Genomic DNA, 17608 nt, shown 5'->3' with positions numbered 1-17608 from the left:
TCTCACACCTAGAGAACATTACTGTAGAGCGCGACAGACATCACTGGCACATTACTGTGGAGTGATACTGGGATTAGGGGCTCACGTCTCAGGAGATGAGACAGTGACCCTTAATTACGCCCATTAGGACAACTCTTTAGTTAAAAGCTATCCTTCTCTACCCCACAAAGCTAGCCCACCGTAGTGAACCTCATCCAGGGAAACAGACATTAAGAACAACCACCGACAACACTCAACTACATAACCCAATCACTGTCCCCTACCTCACTCAATACAGCGACTGAACAAGTCGGCAATACCAGCTGACAACACCAACTACAGACAGAACCCAAACCTGTGGCAGACAATTCTATACACCCAGTACTACACCACCAGACAGCCAGACCAAAGCAAAATCACCTCGGCACCAACAGACAAATAAAGACCAAAACAACTCTGAAGCTTTAAATGCAGCGCAAACAACCTGTACTGAGGGAAAGGGGAAATAAATGAAAGAAAAAACACACCAGAACAGCAACAAACACCCACAACTGCAGAACACACTCCCACAGACGGGAACGAAAAACCAAAACAACCCTGAGAGAAGAGACAAATCCCTCTACTGAACTCCATACCTCGCAAACAACTGGTCTCCAGAACGAACTTACCCAATGCGAAGATCAGCAACAGCAGACAACCAATCACAACCACGCAGAAGGACGGACAACACTAGAAACAACAAAAACATAATTGACGCAATAACACCTTACATCACCAAAACAAGAGGAACTTCCACACGACACCCACAACTCCTCGAAGAAGAACCTGATGAAAACAAAAACCCAAGACAGAAGCTAGAAGAACTTTTCGAAGACACAGACGCAACTGTACCAACACCTCACCTCAACTTAGATTGATCAGAAAGGAAACCGCAACATCGATCAGAAGACAACCCCTTCAAGAAAGACCAAACCACACTGCCAAACTCCACTGCAATCTAATAAATACAAGATCCATGTCAAAACACTCAACAGAGATCTTTGACCTACTCGATGACAACGGCACTGACATTCTATTCATCACAGAAACTTGACTGGACGACAACTACAAAATCGCACTCCAAAGCTGCCTCCCAACCAACTTCAAATGCCTTCAAGTAAACAGGAAAAATAAAGGAGGAGGCATCGCAATAGCATTCAAAGGACACCTGAAAATAAAAACAGACGAACCTCTTAACATCACCAACTGTGAAACCATGGTTATACACCTATAAGCAAACACAAAAACCAACATCACATTCATCCTGGTGTACAGACCACCAACATAGGACGCAACCTTAGTCGACAACTCTATAGAAGCCATCATCAACATAGCCACCAAGCATGAACATCTAATAATCCTTGGGTCTTCAACATCGGGTTCGAAGAAAGTCACGCCAACTCCCAAAACTCTCTGATTGGACAACTTAAAACCATGAAACTATAGACAGTTGGTCAAAGGGGCAACACACTTGGCAGGACGCACCTTTGACACAATCTTTGCCAAGGAAAAACGTATCACCACCGTACCACTGATATAATTACTGTGGAACGACCATCTCATCATCCCATTTGTGGTCAGACTACCAACTCAAGTCTACACCCTACCCCCAAACTGACTACCACCACAAAAAGAAACTGGAAAAGTGTCAAAGCAAGCAACTGTCATGACGCGCACTCCATGGAAGCTATGGAGCCAATGGAAGGGCTGATCCCGTTTCTCCACCAGCGGTCTAGTCTCCCACGCACTGCACCGTCATGACGCATACAAATAGACGTCACGCGCAGAGGTCTACGCGTTGCAACCTTGCTTTCCTCGCCAGGTTCGCACGCTAGTGCTCCTCCCTTGCTCCGCTTGTGATTCCCCCGCTTGCTTCCTTTTTTCCGCCCGCAGTGATTTCCCGCTCGGCTCGAGCCCTTATCCCTCCTGGTGCTTCCTCCTTTTCCCCTCGCTCGAGCTGCCCTTGTTCCTTCTCTGGTTCCTCTTCCCGCTAGAGTGCTTTTCTGTGCTCTCTCCCTATTTTGTGCGCTCTGCTGCCATTGTATGCTCCTTCCCTCCGCTGCATTCTGCAGCCCTCTTCCTCATTCCTCGGCTACTGTATTCCTCCAAGCAGCCGCTCGGGATACCCACGCTAGCCCGCCTACAGCTGTGTCTTCTGGGAATTGAAGTCCTCTCATCCTCTTCAACGGAAAGCCTCCTGCCTTAACATCCGTAGTGCTGCCAACATTCCAGCATACCAGGGTTTTTCAGCCACGCTTTTCCCTGGTTTTGGGGGCGGACTCCCTGAGGGCCCCCTCTGCCTTGCTGTCTGCCAGCAGGCAAGGTGGCCTCCGGAGGAGCTCGTCCCAAACTCAACAACAAAGGACTGGACCTCTGGAGAGAAAGGAGAGCCATAGACACAGACAGTTCTTCAGAAGAACCCAGTACAGGTGAGGAGGATGAGGAGGACGGAACTAAGGAGGGTATTTGTCAAGCACCCAATACTTCATCGCATGACAGCAACCTATCCGAACAACTGCAGATGACTAAACACTCAACTACAGAACTACAGCTGGCTGACATAGACGGGAAAGCGGAGCTACTACACAAATGGATTGCTGATAAAATCGCCCCGGAAAAACCTTTCACCCCATCAAAAAAAAGAGCATTGGAAAAATGGTTCTCTCCACTACTAAACACCATGAAAAAGGACAACAAGAAGATTTGAACTGGAATGGAGGAAAGAATACAACCCAGACAAAAAAATACTGATCCAGAAACAAATCCGTGCATACAAAAAATGAAATACAAAAGGCGAAGAGAAGGCATGCATTATGATGACAGAATCACCAATGCCACCAACACACAAAAAGAAATGTTCAACATCATCAAAGAAATGAGAAACCCACCAGGCTGCAACAACACCCCAACCCCCTGAGAGAAACTTTGCAATGACCTGACAGACCACTTCAAGAACAAAATCAACGGCATCCGACAAATCATACAAAACAGACCAACCAACCACAACATGCAACCAACCGGACCTGACACAGCCACAGCACAAACTCCAATACTTCCCTGAAATATCAGCAGAGGCATTCGTCTTGTTGGTAAAAACACAGCAAGAAAGCGGGATCAGCCATGGATCTCTGCCCTCTCCCCCCCGGCATCTACAAATCAGTAACACCATCAGAATATTACAGAAACCTCTGAAATCGCTCACTAACAGGAACTGTACCAAGAACCTTCAAATCAACCTATATCAAACCACTTTTATAAAACACAAGTGGCGACGTAGAAGACTTCTCGAACTACAGGCCGATCTCAAACATTCCATATCCAGCTAAACTCCTTGAAACCTACGTATAGAAACTAACCCAAGAACACGTAGAAAAACACCACCTGCTAGACCAAGCACAAGGCTGCTTCAGACCCACAAGAGGAACAGAAACAGCACTACTATCCATCTGGGACGACCTAAAAACAAACGCGGACTCTGACACAACCTCAGCCCTGATTCTGCTTGACCTCTCTGCAGCGTTCGACACAGTGAGCCATGAGAGCCATGACACCCTAACCAAAAGACAAGAAGACATAGGCATAACGGACATGGCGCTACTCTTGATTAAATCATTCCTAGCAGACGGAACAGAAACTGTATGGATAAAACCCCTCAAATCACCCCACCCCACAAGTTAACGACTGTGGAGTACAAGTGTCCTCACTATCGCCACTGTACTTCAACATCTACCAAACTCCAGTAATCAGAATTTTCAAAAAATATATTTCATGCTACAACTACACAGACAACACTCAAATCATCTACAAAATCGAAGACACTCAAGCCAATCACTCGACCCTAATCGAGTGTCTAAAAGAAGTCTTAAACTGGATGAATGCTAACCACTTGGAAATCAACCCAGGAAAGGCAGAAATCATGATTATATCCAAAAACCAAGAGAACACCTACATTCCATGGCCAACAAAAATGGGAACTGCACCAACACCATCTAAGGTAGTAAAGAATCTGGGAGCCCTGATGGACAACACCCTAACCTTAGAACCACAAATAAATGCAATCAAGAAATGCTTCTTCCTCCTCAACACAGCAAGAAAATCCTACCTTTCCTCCGCCCACAAAACACTCACAATCGTCGCCCTCATCATGTCAAGAATCGACTATGCAAACAGCCTCTATCTCGGAATACCAGAATACCTCCTGAAGAAACTACAACGAATCCAAAATACAGCAGCCAGACTGCTCCTCAAACTATCCAGAAGAGATCACATCACTCCGGCCCTAAAAACACTGCACTGGCTCCCAGTCAAACACTGCATCACCTTCAAAACAATGTGCATAACACACAGGGCAATCAGCGGACAAGGAGCTGAATTCCTACAAAAGAAAATTACAATCTACAAGCCAACGAGACTACTCAGATCAGGCAATGAAATTCGCCTGGAACAAACACCTTACCTCAAGAAAAAACTTAAGGGCACCTCATTCTCCCACGACTAAAAACCCGGCTCTTCAAAACGACAAATCCAAACTGAAAACACAAAACAACCAGATGCGAACACAAAGAAAGGATGAATACATTTAAGATGACACTGACAACACCCCAAACCGACCATAGAAACACTCGCAACAACAAGAGAGACTATGCTAAGTCGAATAGGACACAAGCGACACCCATGAGGACAGAAACAGCATCCCTAGCTAACTCCAGCCAAAAACCCACCCACCCCATTATTACTACCATGCAGCACACCTGTACAACGTTGTGTGAATGAGGGCACTTGCCACAACTAAACTGAGTCATGGGCATTGGCATGGGCATTGACCTTATGGAGCTATGAGTGAAGGCAGGGGCCGACCCTGGACCTAACTGCAAGCGCTGGCATGTTCCACGTTTCAAAGGGGCTTGGAGCGATAGCATGCATAAACAACTGAATAAAACGATGAATGCCAACCACCCGCCACATATGGATGGGGTAGCCTTGCCCATTCGACACCACACACCGACTGGACTGGGAATGCTCTCTGGGCCAGATTTGAAGAGACACCCAAACGCCTCCCTGCCCCACATACAGACAGGTGTCACGTAGGTGGCCGAGGCCTAACTTGGGCAAAGTTGTCAATGTGAGGGATGCCATGTGTAAAATGGACTGAGTATCGAATGATCCAGAATCAGGATAGAGAGGCAGAGACGCTCGTGCACACCTCGGGGAGAGAATGGGGAAATGTAACACCTCAGTTCCAGACAGCAACACCAACTAACCAATCCACTAACAATTTTACCACTCGGCATCCACCTCTCAAACTGTAACCAAACACAACCACAAGCCTAAAACACAGCAATCTGCACAAACTTTACTACACTGCAACAACAAAACAAACTACACATAGACTCGCACAACAGCACATGAGGACTACCGACCGTAAAACACCCCAAGCACAGCCAAAAGACCCACCGGGCTGATGCCACCAAAGGCACATCACTGCTCTCTTGCACTTCTCCAGCTTATTCCCACTAACTCGCCCCTCCCCCCTACCCCACCCCCCGAAGCCCCCTTTCTTTTAGAACTGCCTGAACACCAGGGGACCACTCCGGTGGTGATAGTGCGCGGTACAAATATCCTTTAACATTAACATCATACATCAGGAAGCAGGGGGGCACTTGTGGCACTGGGCTGTCGAACAAGAGATGTTACTCTTCCCCTTATACCTGGCGGGAGTCAAGAACACCATCGACGACTCCCTTAGCAGGGAGTTGCGCTCCTGCCACGAGTGGGAACTTTTGGCAGGACCAAGTGGACCTTATCTTCATCAAGTGGGGCAGGCCCCAGATCGATCTGTTTGTGACGATTGCCAAATGCCAGATGTTTGCCAGCAGGTTCCACCAACCAAGGAGCACGGGGGACGCGTTCTCCTTCCCGTGGGAAGACCTGTTTCTGTACACGTTCCCTCCATGGCCGCGCTCCCTCTGTGGCCGTTCCTGCTCATTTCACTCGAACAGTGCTGATATAGGATGATATTCATCGGCCAAGGCAGATCTGGTACCGGGACCTCAGCCTGTCTGCGTTGCCTCCGGTCAAGCTGCCAGTGGTTGCGGATCTGCTCACCAGAGAAGGAGGCGCAATCCTGCTTTGTGAGCCAAGATCGCTGAACCTGAGGGCTTGGCTCGTGCAGCCCTAGAGTTTGGAGGATACGAGTTGCCAGCGGACTGCAGGGAGGTCCTTGCCAAGGCCAGAGTGAAGTGCTACAGTCACAAGTGGAAGAGTTTCGCTATGTGGTGCCGATCACAGAATATCACCCCTCTGAGGGTCACGGCCCTGCAGATTCTTCCATACTTGTTGGTCTTGGCCAAGGTGGGACTGGCACACACCTCTATCAAGATGCACCTGGCGCTTATCTCCCGCTGCACCAGGTCTCCATGAAGACCTTCTCTTAGGTCCCACCATCTCGTCAAGGAGTTCCTCAAAGGACCGTTTCGACGTGCGAACTTGGTGCTGACGAGGCTCATGGGGGCCATCAGGTGGGTGGGTGAAATCGAAGCCCTATCCTGCAAACACCCATATATGTATTTCCACGAATCGAGGGTGGTGCTACAGATGCACCCCTCCTTCATGCCAAAGGTTCTGTCAGAATTCTACCTCAACAAACCTTTGGTGTTACTTGTGTTTTTCCCGAAGCCTTTGTCACCGGCTGATGGGGCCTTGCACTCTCTGGACGTTGCTCGTGCTCTAAAGTTCTACATGGCATGCACAAAGAGTTTTCGGAATACTTCTCAGCTGTTTGTGAACTTTGGTCCTGTGAACCATGGAAAGGTCTTGTCCAAGGCTTCCATCACAAGGTGGCTCTCCGGCTGCATCACTCACTGTCATCGGTTGGCGAACCGACTGCTGCCTGGCCATTCTAGAGCCCACTCCTCTAAAGAGATTGATGCTATGATGCCGTTCCTGTCTGGTGGGCCCCAGCTGGAAATCTGCAAGGCTGGTACATGGAGGTCCACGCACATCTTCACGAGATTCTACTGCATCGACAGGGATTCCAGGGAGGAGTCCAGAGTCGGCCAAGCAGTGCTGCGCAACCTGTTCGCTTGAGGTGAGCTTGTTCCAGAGGTAAGAGAAATTGCTTCTGTTGAGCCTTGCCACCTCCTGTGGTTTTGTAATTTTGTACTTCTATGTATTCTTTATTCATGAGCATGTGCATCCATGCCAGACCCCATGCTGGAGAAGGAACAAGTTACTTACCTGTAACTATTCTCCAGCATGGATTCACATGCGAACCCTCCCTCCTACCCCTCTGCGGCTCTTCTTGGTCATACTGCCTCTTGCATGCTTACCAAATCTGAAGATTGCTGCCAGAGGAGGGGCTTAGGGAGAGGACATTCATTGGCTGGGAGCAGTATGACCCAGAGTACAGTGATTAGTTTAGTGGAGAAATACAGTTTGTAAGTGAAAGTGAAACTGTTTTTTCTTTTACCGAGGATTCCCAGCCTGACGATGGGGAATATTCATGAGCATGAGTCCATGCCAGACCCATGCTGCAGAACAATAGTTACAGGTAAGTAACTTGTTCCATCCTAGGAGAACAAACGTGCAAAGGTGAACAATTACTGCATCCTCTCTTCATTGGAAGCAGCTGTGTTCTCGTTAAAATGACAGACTACAACTGTTGCTTTGTACTTACACTGTTTTACTGTGACAATTTCATACAAAGGTTTGATTTTCAAACAGATTAAAAATGTTATGTTTGAATGTTTTATCTGTGATTTTGTGGTGCGAGTAGAGGTGCTAATTTAGGTAGGATCATTGCAGGGGGCTAGATTACTTGAGACTATCTGACTTTGTTAGTGCTCATTTAAATTGTGTTTAAAAATCAATACGTTTTCGTGGTTGATCGCTGTATTCTGCTGCCTCTTAAAGATGCGTGATTCTGTGGCAAGCAGCCAGTGGATGGGGCAACAGGAAGGAGGGTAACCGCATGAAAAGGTGAGCCCTTTTGTGGGTACAAGCTTCTCACCACATGTCTATTTTCCTTTGCAGATCACAAAGCCTTTTTTTGCTGCAATTGAGGATGGTAAAGTTCAGCAGAGGGTGCTGGGTGTGCTTTTTGATTTGCTGCTCAACTGCAAGAATCCTCTGTGTGCCCAGGTCGTCACCAGTGCTTTCAAAGCGGTGAGTGTCTGCTGCTTTGTACTCTGGTTTCCTGTGATCGTTACACCATGTAGAGTCTTAAGTACTGAATTTCATCATTGGTAGTTCTTTGTTGGTAGTTCTTTGTGACCTTGCCACTGTCTCTTCACCAGTGTGTATCCCAGTTTAATGCCACACAACTAGCACGAAAAGGAGGAATGTTGTAAAGAATGAATTTTCAGAAAAGTCGAATGTTCATCCATATATATATATATATATTTCTGAGGCTTGTGGAATCTGCTTAGATCACATGCTGTGCATAGGCCGACATCTAGTGGAAGCTGCAGAGTATTACAGTTTGTTTTTCGAAACTCGAAAATGGGCGTCGACACAGGGCGTGCCAGTAATACTATCCCTAGTGTGACGTCCTCTGTACCCAAGTGTCATGATGCCTACCCCCGGAGCACCAGGACAGGCCCAGCACCCCCGGGAGCAGGCATCATGCCCTCGGGTAAAAGCCCAGCGGCCCCTAATAGGGGCTCTTTGGACTTTGTCCTGGCGTCTTTGGCGCCAGGCTCATGTTGGACATCAGTCCTGGCGCCATAGGCGCCAGGCTCATAAAAGAGGGTGTTTGGTGCACTTACCTGACGCAGACCATGCTGCATGAAGCCTCAAGCCAAATGAGGTTTAGGAGGGACTATTTTCTCAAAGGAACTATTTTACTTGGGTGGGGACCGTGGAAGAATACTTACCTGGAACTTCTTCCAAGGCTATTTAAACCACGCCCGGACTGCCACACGTGCTTCGCGTTGCTCTGCATCTAGCAGCTGAACGCTCAGCGTGACTGCTCCTGCATCTTGCCTCCAGCCACGCCCACCTCGATCTAGGGATACCTGAAAGAAAGGAAAGGAAGGGAAGAGAAAAGGTGAAAACCAAGAACTTAATCTAATTTCTTACCTGTTTCCGGAATCATCACTCCAGCAATCCTGAAGATAGACATTCTTTAAAAGCATCGCGCTACTTGTAGCAGCGCCGCGCATCACTCACCTGCCTCGTGGGCTCTTCACTATCCACCGCAACCTTCTGGGCATTCCGCCACATCTCTGCACCTGCAGGGGAGAAGAAGAGACAAAAGGTGAGCAGGAGGAACAAATGAGGAAAGCCTGATTTTCCGTCACAAGACTTACCTGGCCATATTTGACGGAACCACTCCTCATTTCGGGTCGGCGCCACTTCTTGGCCTGGTACCGCATCCCGGCCCCTAAGGGGAAAAAAGAAAGACATTACTAGAGGGATTCAAAGACATTTAAAGGGATCATTTTATCACAAACTCACCTGAGTTTATCTCCGGCAATATCCCTCGAAGCATCACTTCCACTCTGCACCTGAAAATAAGGATAGATCGCAGGTTAAGAAAAGCAAACAAAGAGAAGACTCTACTCTGGAACTTTTTAAACTGCATACTTACGGCATTTCGCCTTCCGAAACCAGTGAAGTAACTGGTCAAATACGCACCCCTGCATCAGAAGCAGGATGGAGAGCTCATCCATTCAAACATTGAGGTGAGCCTTGATTGGGGATTTCGGAGGTGGTCAGAGAAGAGCAAAGGGGAGGTGGGAAGCAATCACAATACTCTGCAGTCAGTTAATCCCCTTTCTCCACCTACAGAAAGATTTTTCTACGGGCCAGACAAGCCAGATTTGGGGGTCCAGTTCAGTCGGTGTTTTGAATCCTGCGCATCACGCTTGAAGAGGTCACAGCAATCCAGACCAGGTCAGCGCCTCCATGGGAGCCAGGTGAGCGTTACACCAAGATCCCTCGGGCGTCTAGGATCCTCATATTGTTTTTTTACGCCATACTGGTCGGAAGCATTTTGCGGAGTCCCCTGGCCTTAGCCATACTTTTCCTAAAATATTAATTTATTTACATCCTTCCCCATCCCAATGTCGAACTTCGACACTCGACGCCGGCTGGAGATGAAGTCGGCTGCTGCACGACGGATTTGGGCCTCGGAAGGCCTCTGGCCTCGGCCCGGGCCTTGGAAGGCCGCTGGCCTCGGCCCTACAAGTAGGGAGAGTGGGGGGTTGTACATACTCTACACTCTTGGTATATAGGTACACCTTATACATTTCCTACCCTTAAAGCCCGCTGCCTCAAGGTGCATATGGAGGGTACCCCTTTTCAATTGTGCCCCAAGTGCAATCGCAAATACCCTTGGGTCGACAGGCACGCCACGTGCAATCTCTACTTGCCGAGGGACCACCCCGAAGCAAACTGCAGAGCGTGTAGTAGGTTTAAACCTAAGACACTTAAGGACCGTTCGACAAAGCGTTGGGCCCACCACGCCAGGCAAGCTGCATGGCAGCGGAGGGCGCCTTCAGCGACGCCGTACTTTCGGACGGCGAGGGCATTACGGCGTCGAAAGACAGCCGAGCGCAAGTCCCCGACCTCGGAAGGTCATCCGGCAGGGCGGCTATGGGGAAGACCCCCGGCGACACAAGCGCTTCACACACCACACACACCACACACACTAAACACACAAAGTCCAACCGAGACTCGACGACGTCGAGTGCTCGGAAAGAGGCACAAACAGATCGGTCCGATTCGGTGTCCTCTGGGCGCTCTCGATCGAGATCGCCGCATGACTCCAGGCAATCATCCACTCTTGCCAAGAGTGCCCCGCTCCCTAGGCTAACAGAAGTTCGATCGTCGGAGGACGAAGACGACTTCCACCCCCAGGCCACGCTCCAGGAGTCGGAGCCCGCAGTCAAAATCAGCGAGGCCCCACGCTCGAAGGACAGGGACCTTACCCCCGATCCTCGACGCCAGGCGTCGAAAACCTCCAGAGCCACAAAAGGACAGGGAAAACATTTTTCCACTCACGGGGAGGGGGGAAAACAGCAGAAGAAGCAGCCTTTGCACTCTTCCACACCTGTGAAACACACCACTCCCCCTAAACAGACAGACAAGAACAGGTCTGCTGATATGTCTAAAACCAAATCTACTCAAGATGAATCCTGGAGACTTGCTGAGAGAGTCATTCCCAGTTCCAAAAAATGGTCCAGTGAAGACATAGATAGGGTCATGTCAAGGATGTCTTCTATGGCTGATTTTTACAATAAAAATACAGACCATTTCCTTTTGTGAGATCCACAAGGGGCGACACCCTCAGGCTCTAATGATCCTATCCCCCCGAGTAAGAAGCCCCGGTTTGAAACACCGATGAGGTCTACAGACCCCTTCGAAGTACAACCATACTCAAGACCATACTCACTGTATCAAGGAGAAGCTTCCTTTGGTGAGGACCAAGAATTTGGCATGGTAGAAGAACAAACCGGGACTGGATACTATGGGGATGATGAGGACCAGGAAGAGGAAGACCCTGAAACCTACAGAGTAGATTCCCCGGTAGAAAACGAAGCCCCGGTTACCGACTCCCCTGTTGATAACCAACCCCTCCTAAACGAGGTTCTCGCACGTGCAGCAGAACATTTCCATATTGACGCCCACGGTGTCCAGGAGGAGAGGGACTTCGCAGCGGGGAGTTAGTGTGAGAAAGGAGGCCTGTTGCCCAGACCATCCCAATCCTTAAGTCCATTCAGCGAAGAATAGACCCGTCCCTGGTGAACCCGAACCTCACCAGAGCAGTCAATCCCAGGGTTGAAAAACTTTTCAGGGCTGCCCAGTCTGACCCTCTCTATATAAGAGGACATCTGAAGCCAGACTCCCTAGTTGTCACTAACACTCGTAAGAGGGCTGGAACACCCTTGTCATCTTCCGAAGCTCCTCCCGACAAGGAGAGCAAAAAACTATATGGTTTCGGCAGGAAAGTAGCCTCAACGTCCGCCTATCAAGCAAGGATTGCAAACTCCACCACCCTGTTGGCCAGCTACAACTGCCATCAGTGGGAAGAAGTCGCGGCACTCATAGCCTCTGCTCTTGAACCTTTAAAGGGCCAGTTAGCTTGGATTTCCGCATAGGGTAGAGCCGTGTCTGGTTGCATTTTGAAAGCAACCTTTCACGCCGCGGACAACGCAGGCAGATTGATAGCTGAAGGCACTGTTATCAAGAGACATGCATGGTTACGGCAGTCTGGTTTTAAGACAGAAACCCAGGCATCATTGTTGGACAAACCGGTGGAAGCCGATCTGTTGTTTGGTAAGGCGGTCGAAGACGCACTGAAGAATGCCAAGGACGAATACGAGACACTCAAGTCCCTTGGCCAGTTAACCAATAAACCCCCTAACCAGAGAGGGAATAGTAATTTTCGTCGCCCACGCGGCCAAAATTCCCAGAGAGGATCTAACTATTCCCAGGGGCAGGGTACACAGTGGAACAACAGTCTACCCAGGGTTACGGCAGGGGTAATAGGAGAGGTCGTGGTAAAGGCAGAGGCAGCCCCAGCAAGGGAGGTGGCATGCCCCCACCAAAGCAGTGACGCTCAGTTCAGGGTCCCTTCTCATGCAACCCCAGTAGGGGGACGCATTTCCAACTTCACCCAGGCTTGGGAAGGGATCACATTAGACAGATGCGTGCTGTCAACAGTATCCACAGGGTACTGTATAGAACTACTGCAGCGTCCCCGGAACCATCCTCCACGACAAAGAGTACACTCTTTAGAACATCAGAAGATTCTCCTCGAGGAGATCGCCATTCTGCTAGAAAAGGACGAGATAGAACTCGTCCCTGGACACCAGTTAAACAAGGGTATTTATTCAACTTACTTCCTTGTGCCAAAGAAAGATTTGACAATGCGCCCAGTATTGGACTTACGGTCTGCCAACAAGTATGTCAAGCCCCAAAAGTTTTGTATGACTACGCTACAAGAGGTAATCCCCCTCCTAAAAAAGGGGGATTACATGGCAACCTTGGATATGAAAGATGCCTATTTTCATATTTCCATGTTCCCAGCGCACAGAAGGTACTTACGCTTCAAGGTGGACAGTCGACACTACCAATTCAAGGTACTGCCCTTCGGGATAGCTTCTGCACCAAGGGTATTCACCAAGGTACTGGCGGTGGCGGCTGCACACCTACACAGGGAGGCAATCCCGGTGTACCCTTATCTGGACGACTGGCTCATAACTGGGGAAACCCCAGGAATTTGCAGGACAAACATTCAAAGGACTATCGACCTCCTTCACGAGTTAGGCTTCTCAATCAATGAGAAAAAGTCAAGCCTAGTGTCAAGCACCTCAAAACAGTTCCTAGGAGCAATCCTAGATACCCAAGAGGGGTTGACCTTTCCTTCAGAAGAAAGAATTCGGAATATACTACTGCAAATTCCGCATTATCAGTCCGGTCAACAAATAACGGTACGCAAAGCAATGCGTTTACTGGGCATGATGGCGTCATGTATTTACCTGGTCCCCCACGCGCGCCTCCGCATGCGTCCCATGCAGGAATGGTTGGCGAAACAGTGGTCTCAGGCAAGTGGTCAGTGGAACGATCTAGTGGTCGTTTCACAAACACTGGTACAAAGCCTTCACTGGTGGGCAAGAGAGAATCTTGCACAGAGGAAACCCTTTTACGATCCCGAGGTACAGGCAATAGTCCCTACAGATGCATGCCTGACTGGGTGGGGAGCTCACCATCTCCACCACACAGCTCAGGGTCTCTGGTCTCACTCAGTGGCCAAGAACCACATCAACCTGCTAGAGCTTTTGGCAGTATTCAGAGCACTTCAGGCGTTCGAGCCCCACCTACTAAACCTGTCAGTGCAAATCCGGACGGACAGCACAACAGCCATGTTCTACCCGAACAAGCAAGGAGGGACTCGCTCGCCAAATCTGTCCAAGCTTGCCCAGAAAATCTGGATATGGGCACTCAGATGGAACATCTTCCTGTCATCACAACATGTTCCAGGGGAGCTCAATTCCCTAGCGGATGCTCTGAGCAGAGACTCCCTCCCAGAGGAACACGAATGGGTTCTACACAGAGGTCGTAGAAGATATCTTCTCTCAGTGGGGTTTCCCCACTATAGACCTATTCGCCACAAGCGAAAACAGACAATGCCCAGGATTTGCATCCAGGTTCCCCCAACCAGACTCCCAGGGGAACGCCCTGTGGATGAACTGGTCAGGGATGTTTGCGTACGCTTTTCCACCAACTCCTCATCAGGAAAGTGGTGAACAAGATGAACAGAGAGTCGATGACGCTCGTCCTAGTTGCTCCCATGTGGGCAAGACAACCGTGGTTCCCACACCTACGCAGGATGGCGGTGTGCGAGCCCATCAAACTTCCAGCCTGGTACAACCTTTTGTCCCAGCACCAAGGTCAAACAGTGCACCAGCAACCCAACTCCATGAACCTGGCAGCATGGCTCCTGAGGTCATAGAGTTTGGACATCTCAATTTGCCACAGAGGTGTATGGACATCCTAAAGGAATCTAGGAAACCAAACACAAGGCACTGTTACTTTGACAAGTGGAAGAGGTTCGTTATCTGGTGCCAGAGTGGATCAATCAACCCTGTTGATTGCACTCCTTCCACTATTGTTACATACATGCTCCACCTGCTGGATGCAGGATTGATTTTTAACTCACTGAAAGTACACCTGGCAGCCCTGTCGGCTTACACCACTTCACATTGCAAGGTTTCATGGTGGAAAGTACCAGTAGTTAAAGCCTTCATGGAAGGAGTAAAGAGACTTCACCCTCCTATTTCAAACCCACCACCAGGGTGGGACCTTAAGGTGGTGCTAGCCAAGCTCATGGGCCCCCCTTTCGAACCCATGCATAAAAGCAGTCTCAAACACCTGACTTATAAAACGGCCTTCTCAGTAGCTATTACTTCTATAAGAAGGGTCAGTGAAATTCAGGCTCTGTCAGTGCAGGATCCCTTTTTTACTGTCCATAAAGACAAACTGGTTTTACGCACACACCCTAGGTTTTCACCTAAATTTATATCTAAATTCCATGTAAACCAGTCCATCGAGCTTCCGGCTTTCTTCCAGGACCCGCAAAGCTCGGCTGAAGTGAAACTACACACCCTAGATGTGCGTAGGGCGGTCCTCTACTATGTAAATAAGACCAGACCGCTAAGAAAAACAGATCAACTGTTTGTCTCCGTAGTTACAGGCAGAGAGGGGGATCGCGTCTCTAAAGGTGCCATCTCGAAGTGGATTATTAACTGTATCCAGCTGTGTTACTCACTTTCTGAAAGAACTCTGCCTTTCACGCCAAGAGCCCACTCTACTAGAGGCATTGGGGCCACTCTGGCTTTCATTGCAAATGTACCCCTTGACACCAATTGCAAAGCAGCTACTTGGAGCTCTATTCACACTTTTACTCGGCATTACTGCATTGACACCCATTCCAAGGCAGATACACAAGTGGGACAAGCGGTTCTAAGACACTTAATTGCTCATGACCCTTCTCAAATCCCACCACCTTCTTCAGGTACTGCTCGCTAATCTATGCACAGCATGTGATCTAAGCAGATTCCACAAGCCTCAGAAGGGATACATTACTCACCGTAATCGTATTTCTGATGCTTGTATCTGCTTAGATTCACATGCGACCCACCCTTCCGCCCCTCTGAGAGAAGACGCATGATGGCTTGTAGTCTTACCTTTTTGTCTATCTGCTTGGATTATCTGTACTCACGCTACTCCTCATGCTACCTCATGTCAGAAAAAATACAATCTGAGGATCCTAGACGCATGAGGGATCTTGGGTACAGTGGACGTCACACTAGGGATAGTATTACTGGCACGCCCTGTGTCGACGCCCATTTTCGAGTTTCGAAAAACAAACTGTAATACTCCGCAGCTTCCACTAGATGTCGGCCTATGCACAGCATGTGATCTAAGCAGATTCCACAAGCCTCATATATATATTTCTGAGGCTTGTGGAATCTGCTTAGATCACATGCTGTGCATAGGCCGACATCTAGTGGAAGCTGCGGAGTATTACAGTTTTTCGAAACTCGAAAATGGGCGTCGACACAGGGCGTGCCGGTAATACTATCCCTAGTGTGACGTCCACTGTACCCAAGATCCCTCACGCGTCTAGGATCCTCAGATTGTTTTTTTCCGCCATACTGGTCGGAAGCATTTTGCGGAGTCCCCTGGCCTTAGCCATACTTTTGCTAGAATTAAAAAAAATAATCTATTGACATCCTTTCCCACCCCAACGTCGAACTTTGACACTCGACGCCGGCTGGAGAAGAAATCGACCGTCGGCTGCTGCACGACGGATTTGGGCCTCGGAAGGCCGCTGGCCTCGGCCCTGCAAGTAGGGAGAGTGGGGGGTGGTACATACTTTACACTCTTGGTATATAGGTACACCTTATACATTTCCTACACTTAACAGCCCGCTGCCTCAAGGTGCTTATGGAGGGTACCCCTTTTCAATTCTGCCCCAAGTGCAATCGCAAATACCCTTGGGTCGACAGGCACGCCACGTGCAATCTCTGCTTGCCGAGGGACCACCCCGAAGCGAACTGCAGAGCGTGTAGTAGGTTTAAACCTAAGACACTTAAGGACCGTTAGACGAAGCGTTGGGCCCACCACGCCAGGCAGGCGGCCATGGCAGCGGAGGGCGCCTTCAGCGATGGCAGCGACGCCGTACTTTCGGACGGCGAGGGCATTACGGCGTCGAAAGACAGCCGAGCGCAGGTCCCCGACCTCGGAAGGTCGTCCGGCAGGGCGGCTATGGGGAAGACCCCCGGCGACACAAGCGCTTCACATACTACACACACTAAACACACTAAGTCCAACCGAGACTCGACGACGTCGAGTTCTCGGAAAGAGGCACAGACAGAACGGTCCGATTCGGTGTCCTCTGGGCGCTCTCGATCAAGATCGCCGCATGACTCCAGGCAATCATCCACTCGTCGGAAGACGAAGACGACTTCCACCCCCAGGCCGCGCTCCAGGAGTCGGAGCCCGCAATTAAAGCCAGCGAGGCCCCACGCTCGAAGGACAGGGACACCTCTCCCGATCCTCGACGCCAGGCGTCGAAAAACTCCGGAGCCACTAAGGGACAGGGAAAACATTTTTCTACGCACGGGGAGGGGGGAAAACAGCAGAAGAAACTACCTGTACATTGTTCAACACCTGTGAAACAGTCCACCCCCTCTAAACAGACAGACAAGCCCAAGTCTGCTGATAGGTCCACAACCAGCAAAGCTACTCAAGATAAATCCCATAGACTTGCTGAGAGAGTCATTCCCAGTTCCAAAAAATGGTCCAGTGAAGACATAGATGGGGTCATGTCAAGAATGTCTTCTTTGGCTGATTTTTATGATAAAAATCCAGAACATTTCCTCTCGTATGATCCACAAGGGGCCACACCCTCAGGCTCTACTGATCCTATCCCCCGAGTAAGAAGGCCCGGTTTGAAACTCCAATGAGGTCCGAACCCTTCGAGGTACAACCTTACGCAAGACCATACTCACTGTATCAAGGAGAGGCTTCCTTTTGTGAAGACCAAGATTTTGGGTTGATAGAAGAGCAAACTGGGACG

General features: G+C 49.4%; 1 protein-coding gene across 2 annotated transcripts in view; it reads left to right on the top strand.

The window, feature by feature from the left end:
- Nucleotides 1-17608, top strand: part of HEATR1 (HEAT repeat containing 1) — a 1158897-nt gene that overhangs the window by 594410 nt on the left and 546879 nt on the right. For both annotated transcript variants that reach the window (XM_069607931.1, XM_069607932.1), the window contains exon 24: nucleotides 8050-8181. In XM_069607931.1, the coding sequence (XP_069464032.1) occupies nucleotides 8050-8181 (132 nt within the window). The remainder of the gene's footprint in view (nucleotides 1-8049; nucleotides 8182-17608) is intronic.

The sequence above is a fragment of the Ambystoma mexicanum genome, chromosome 4q (assembly GCF_040938575.1).
Source record: "Ambystoma mexicanum isolate Mex_15411 chromosome 4q, UKY_AmexF1_1, whole genome shotgun sequence".
Taxonomy (NCBI): domain Eukaryota; kingdom Metazoa; phylum Chordata; class Amphibia; order Caudata; family Ambystomatidae; genus Ambystoma; species Ambystoma mexicanum.
The sequence above is the reverse complement of the archived record's forward strand: the minus strand, read 5'-3'. Positions and strand labels throughout refer to the sequence as shown.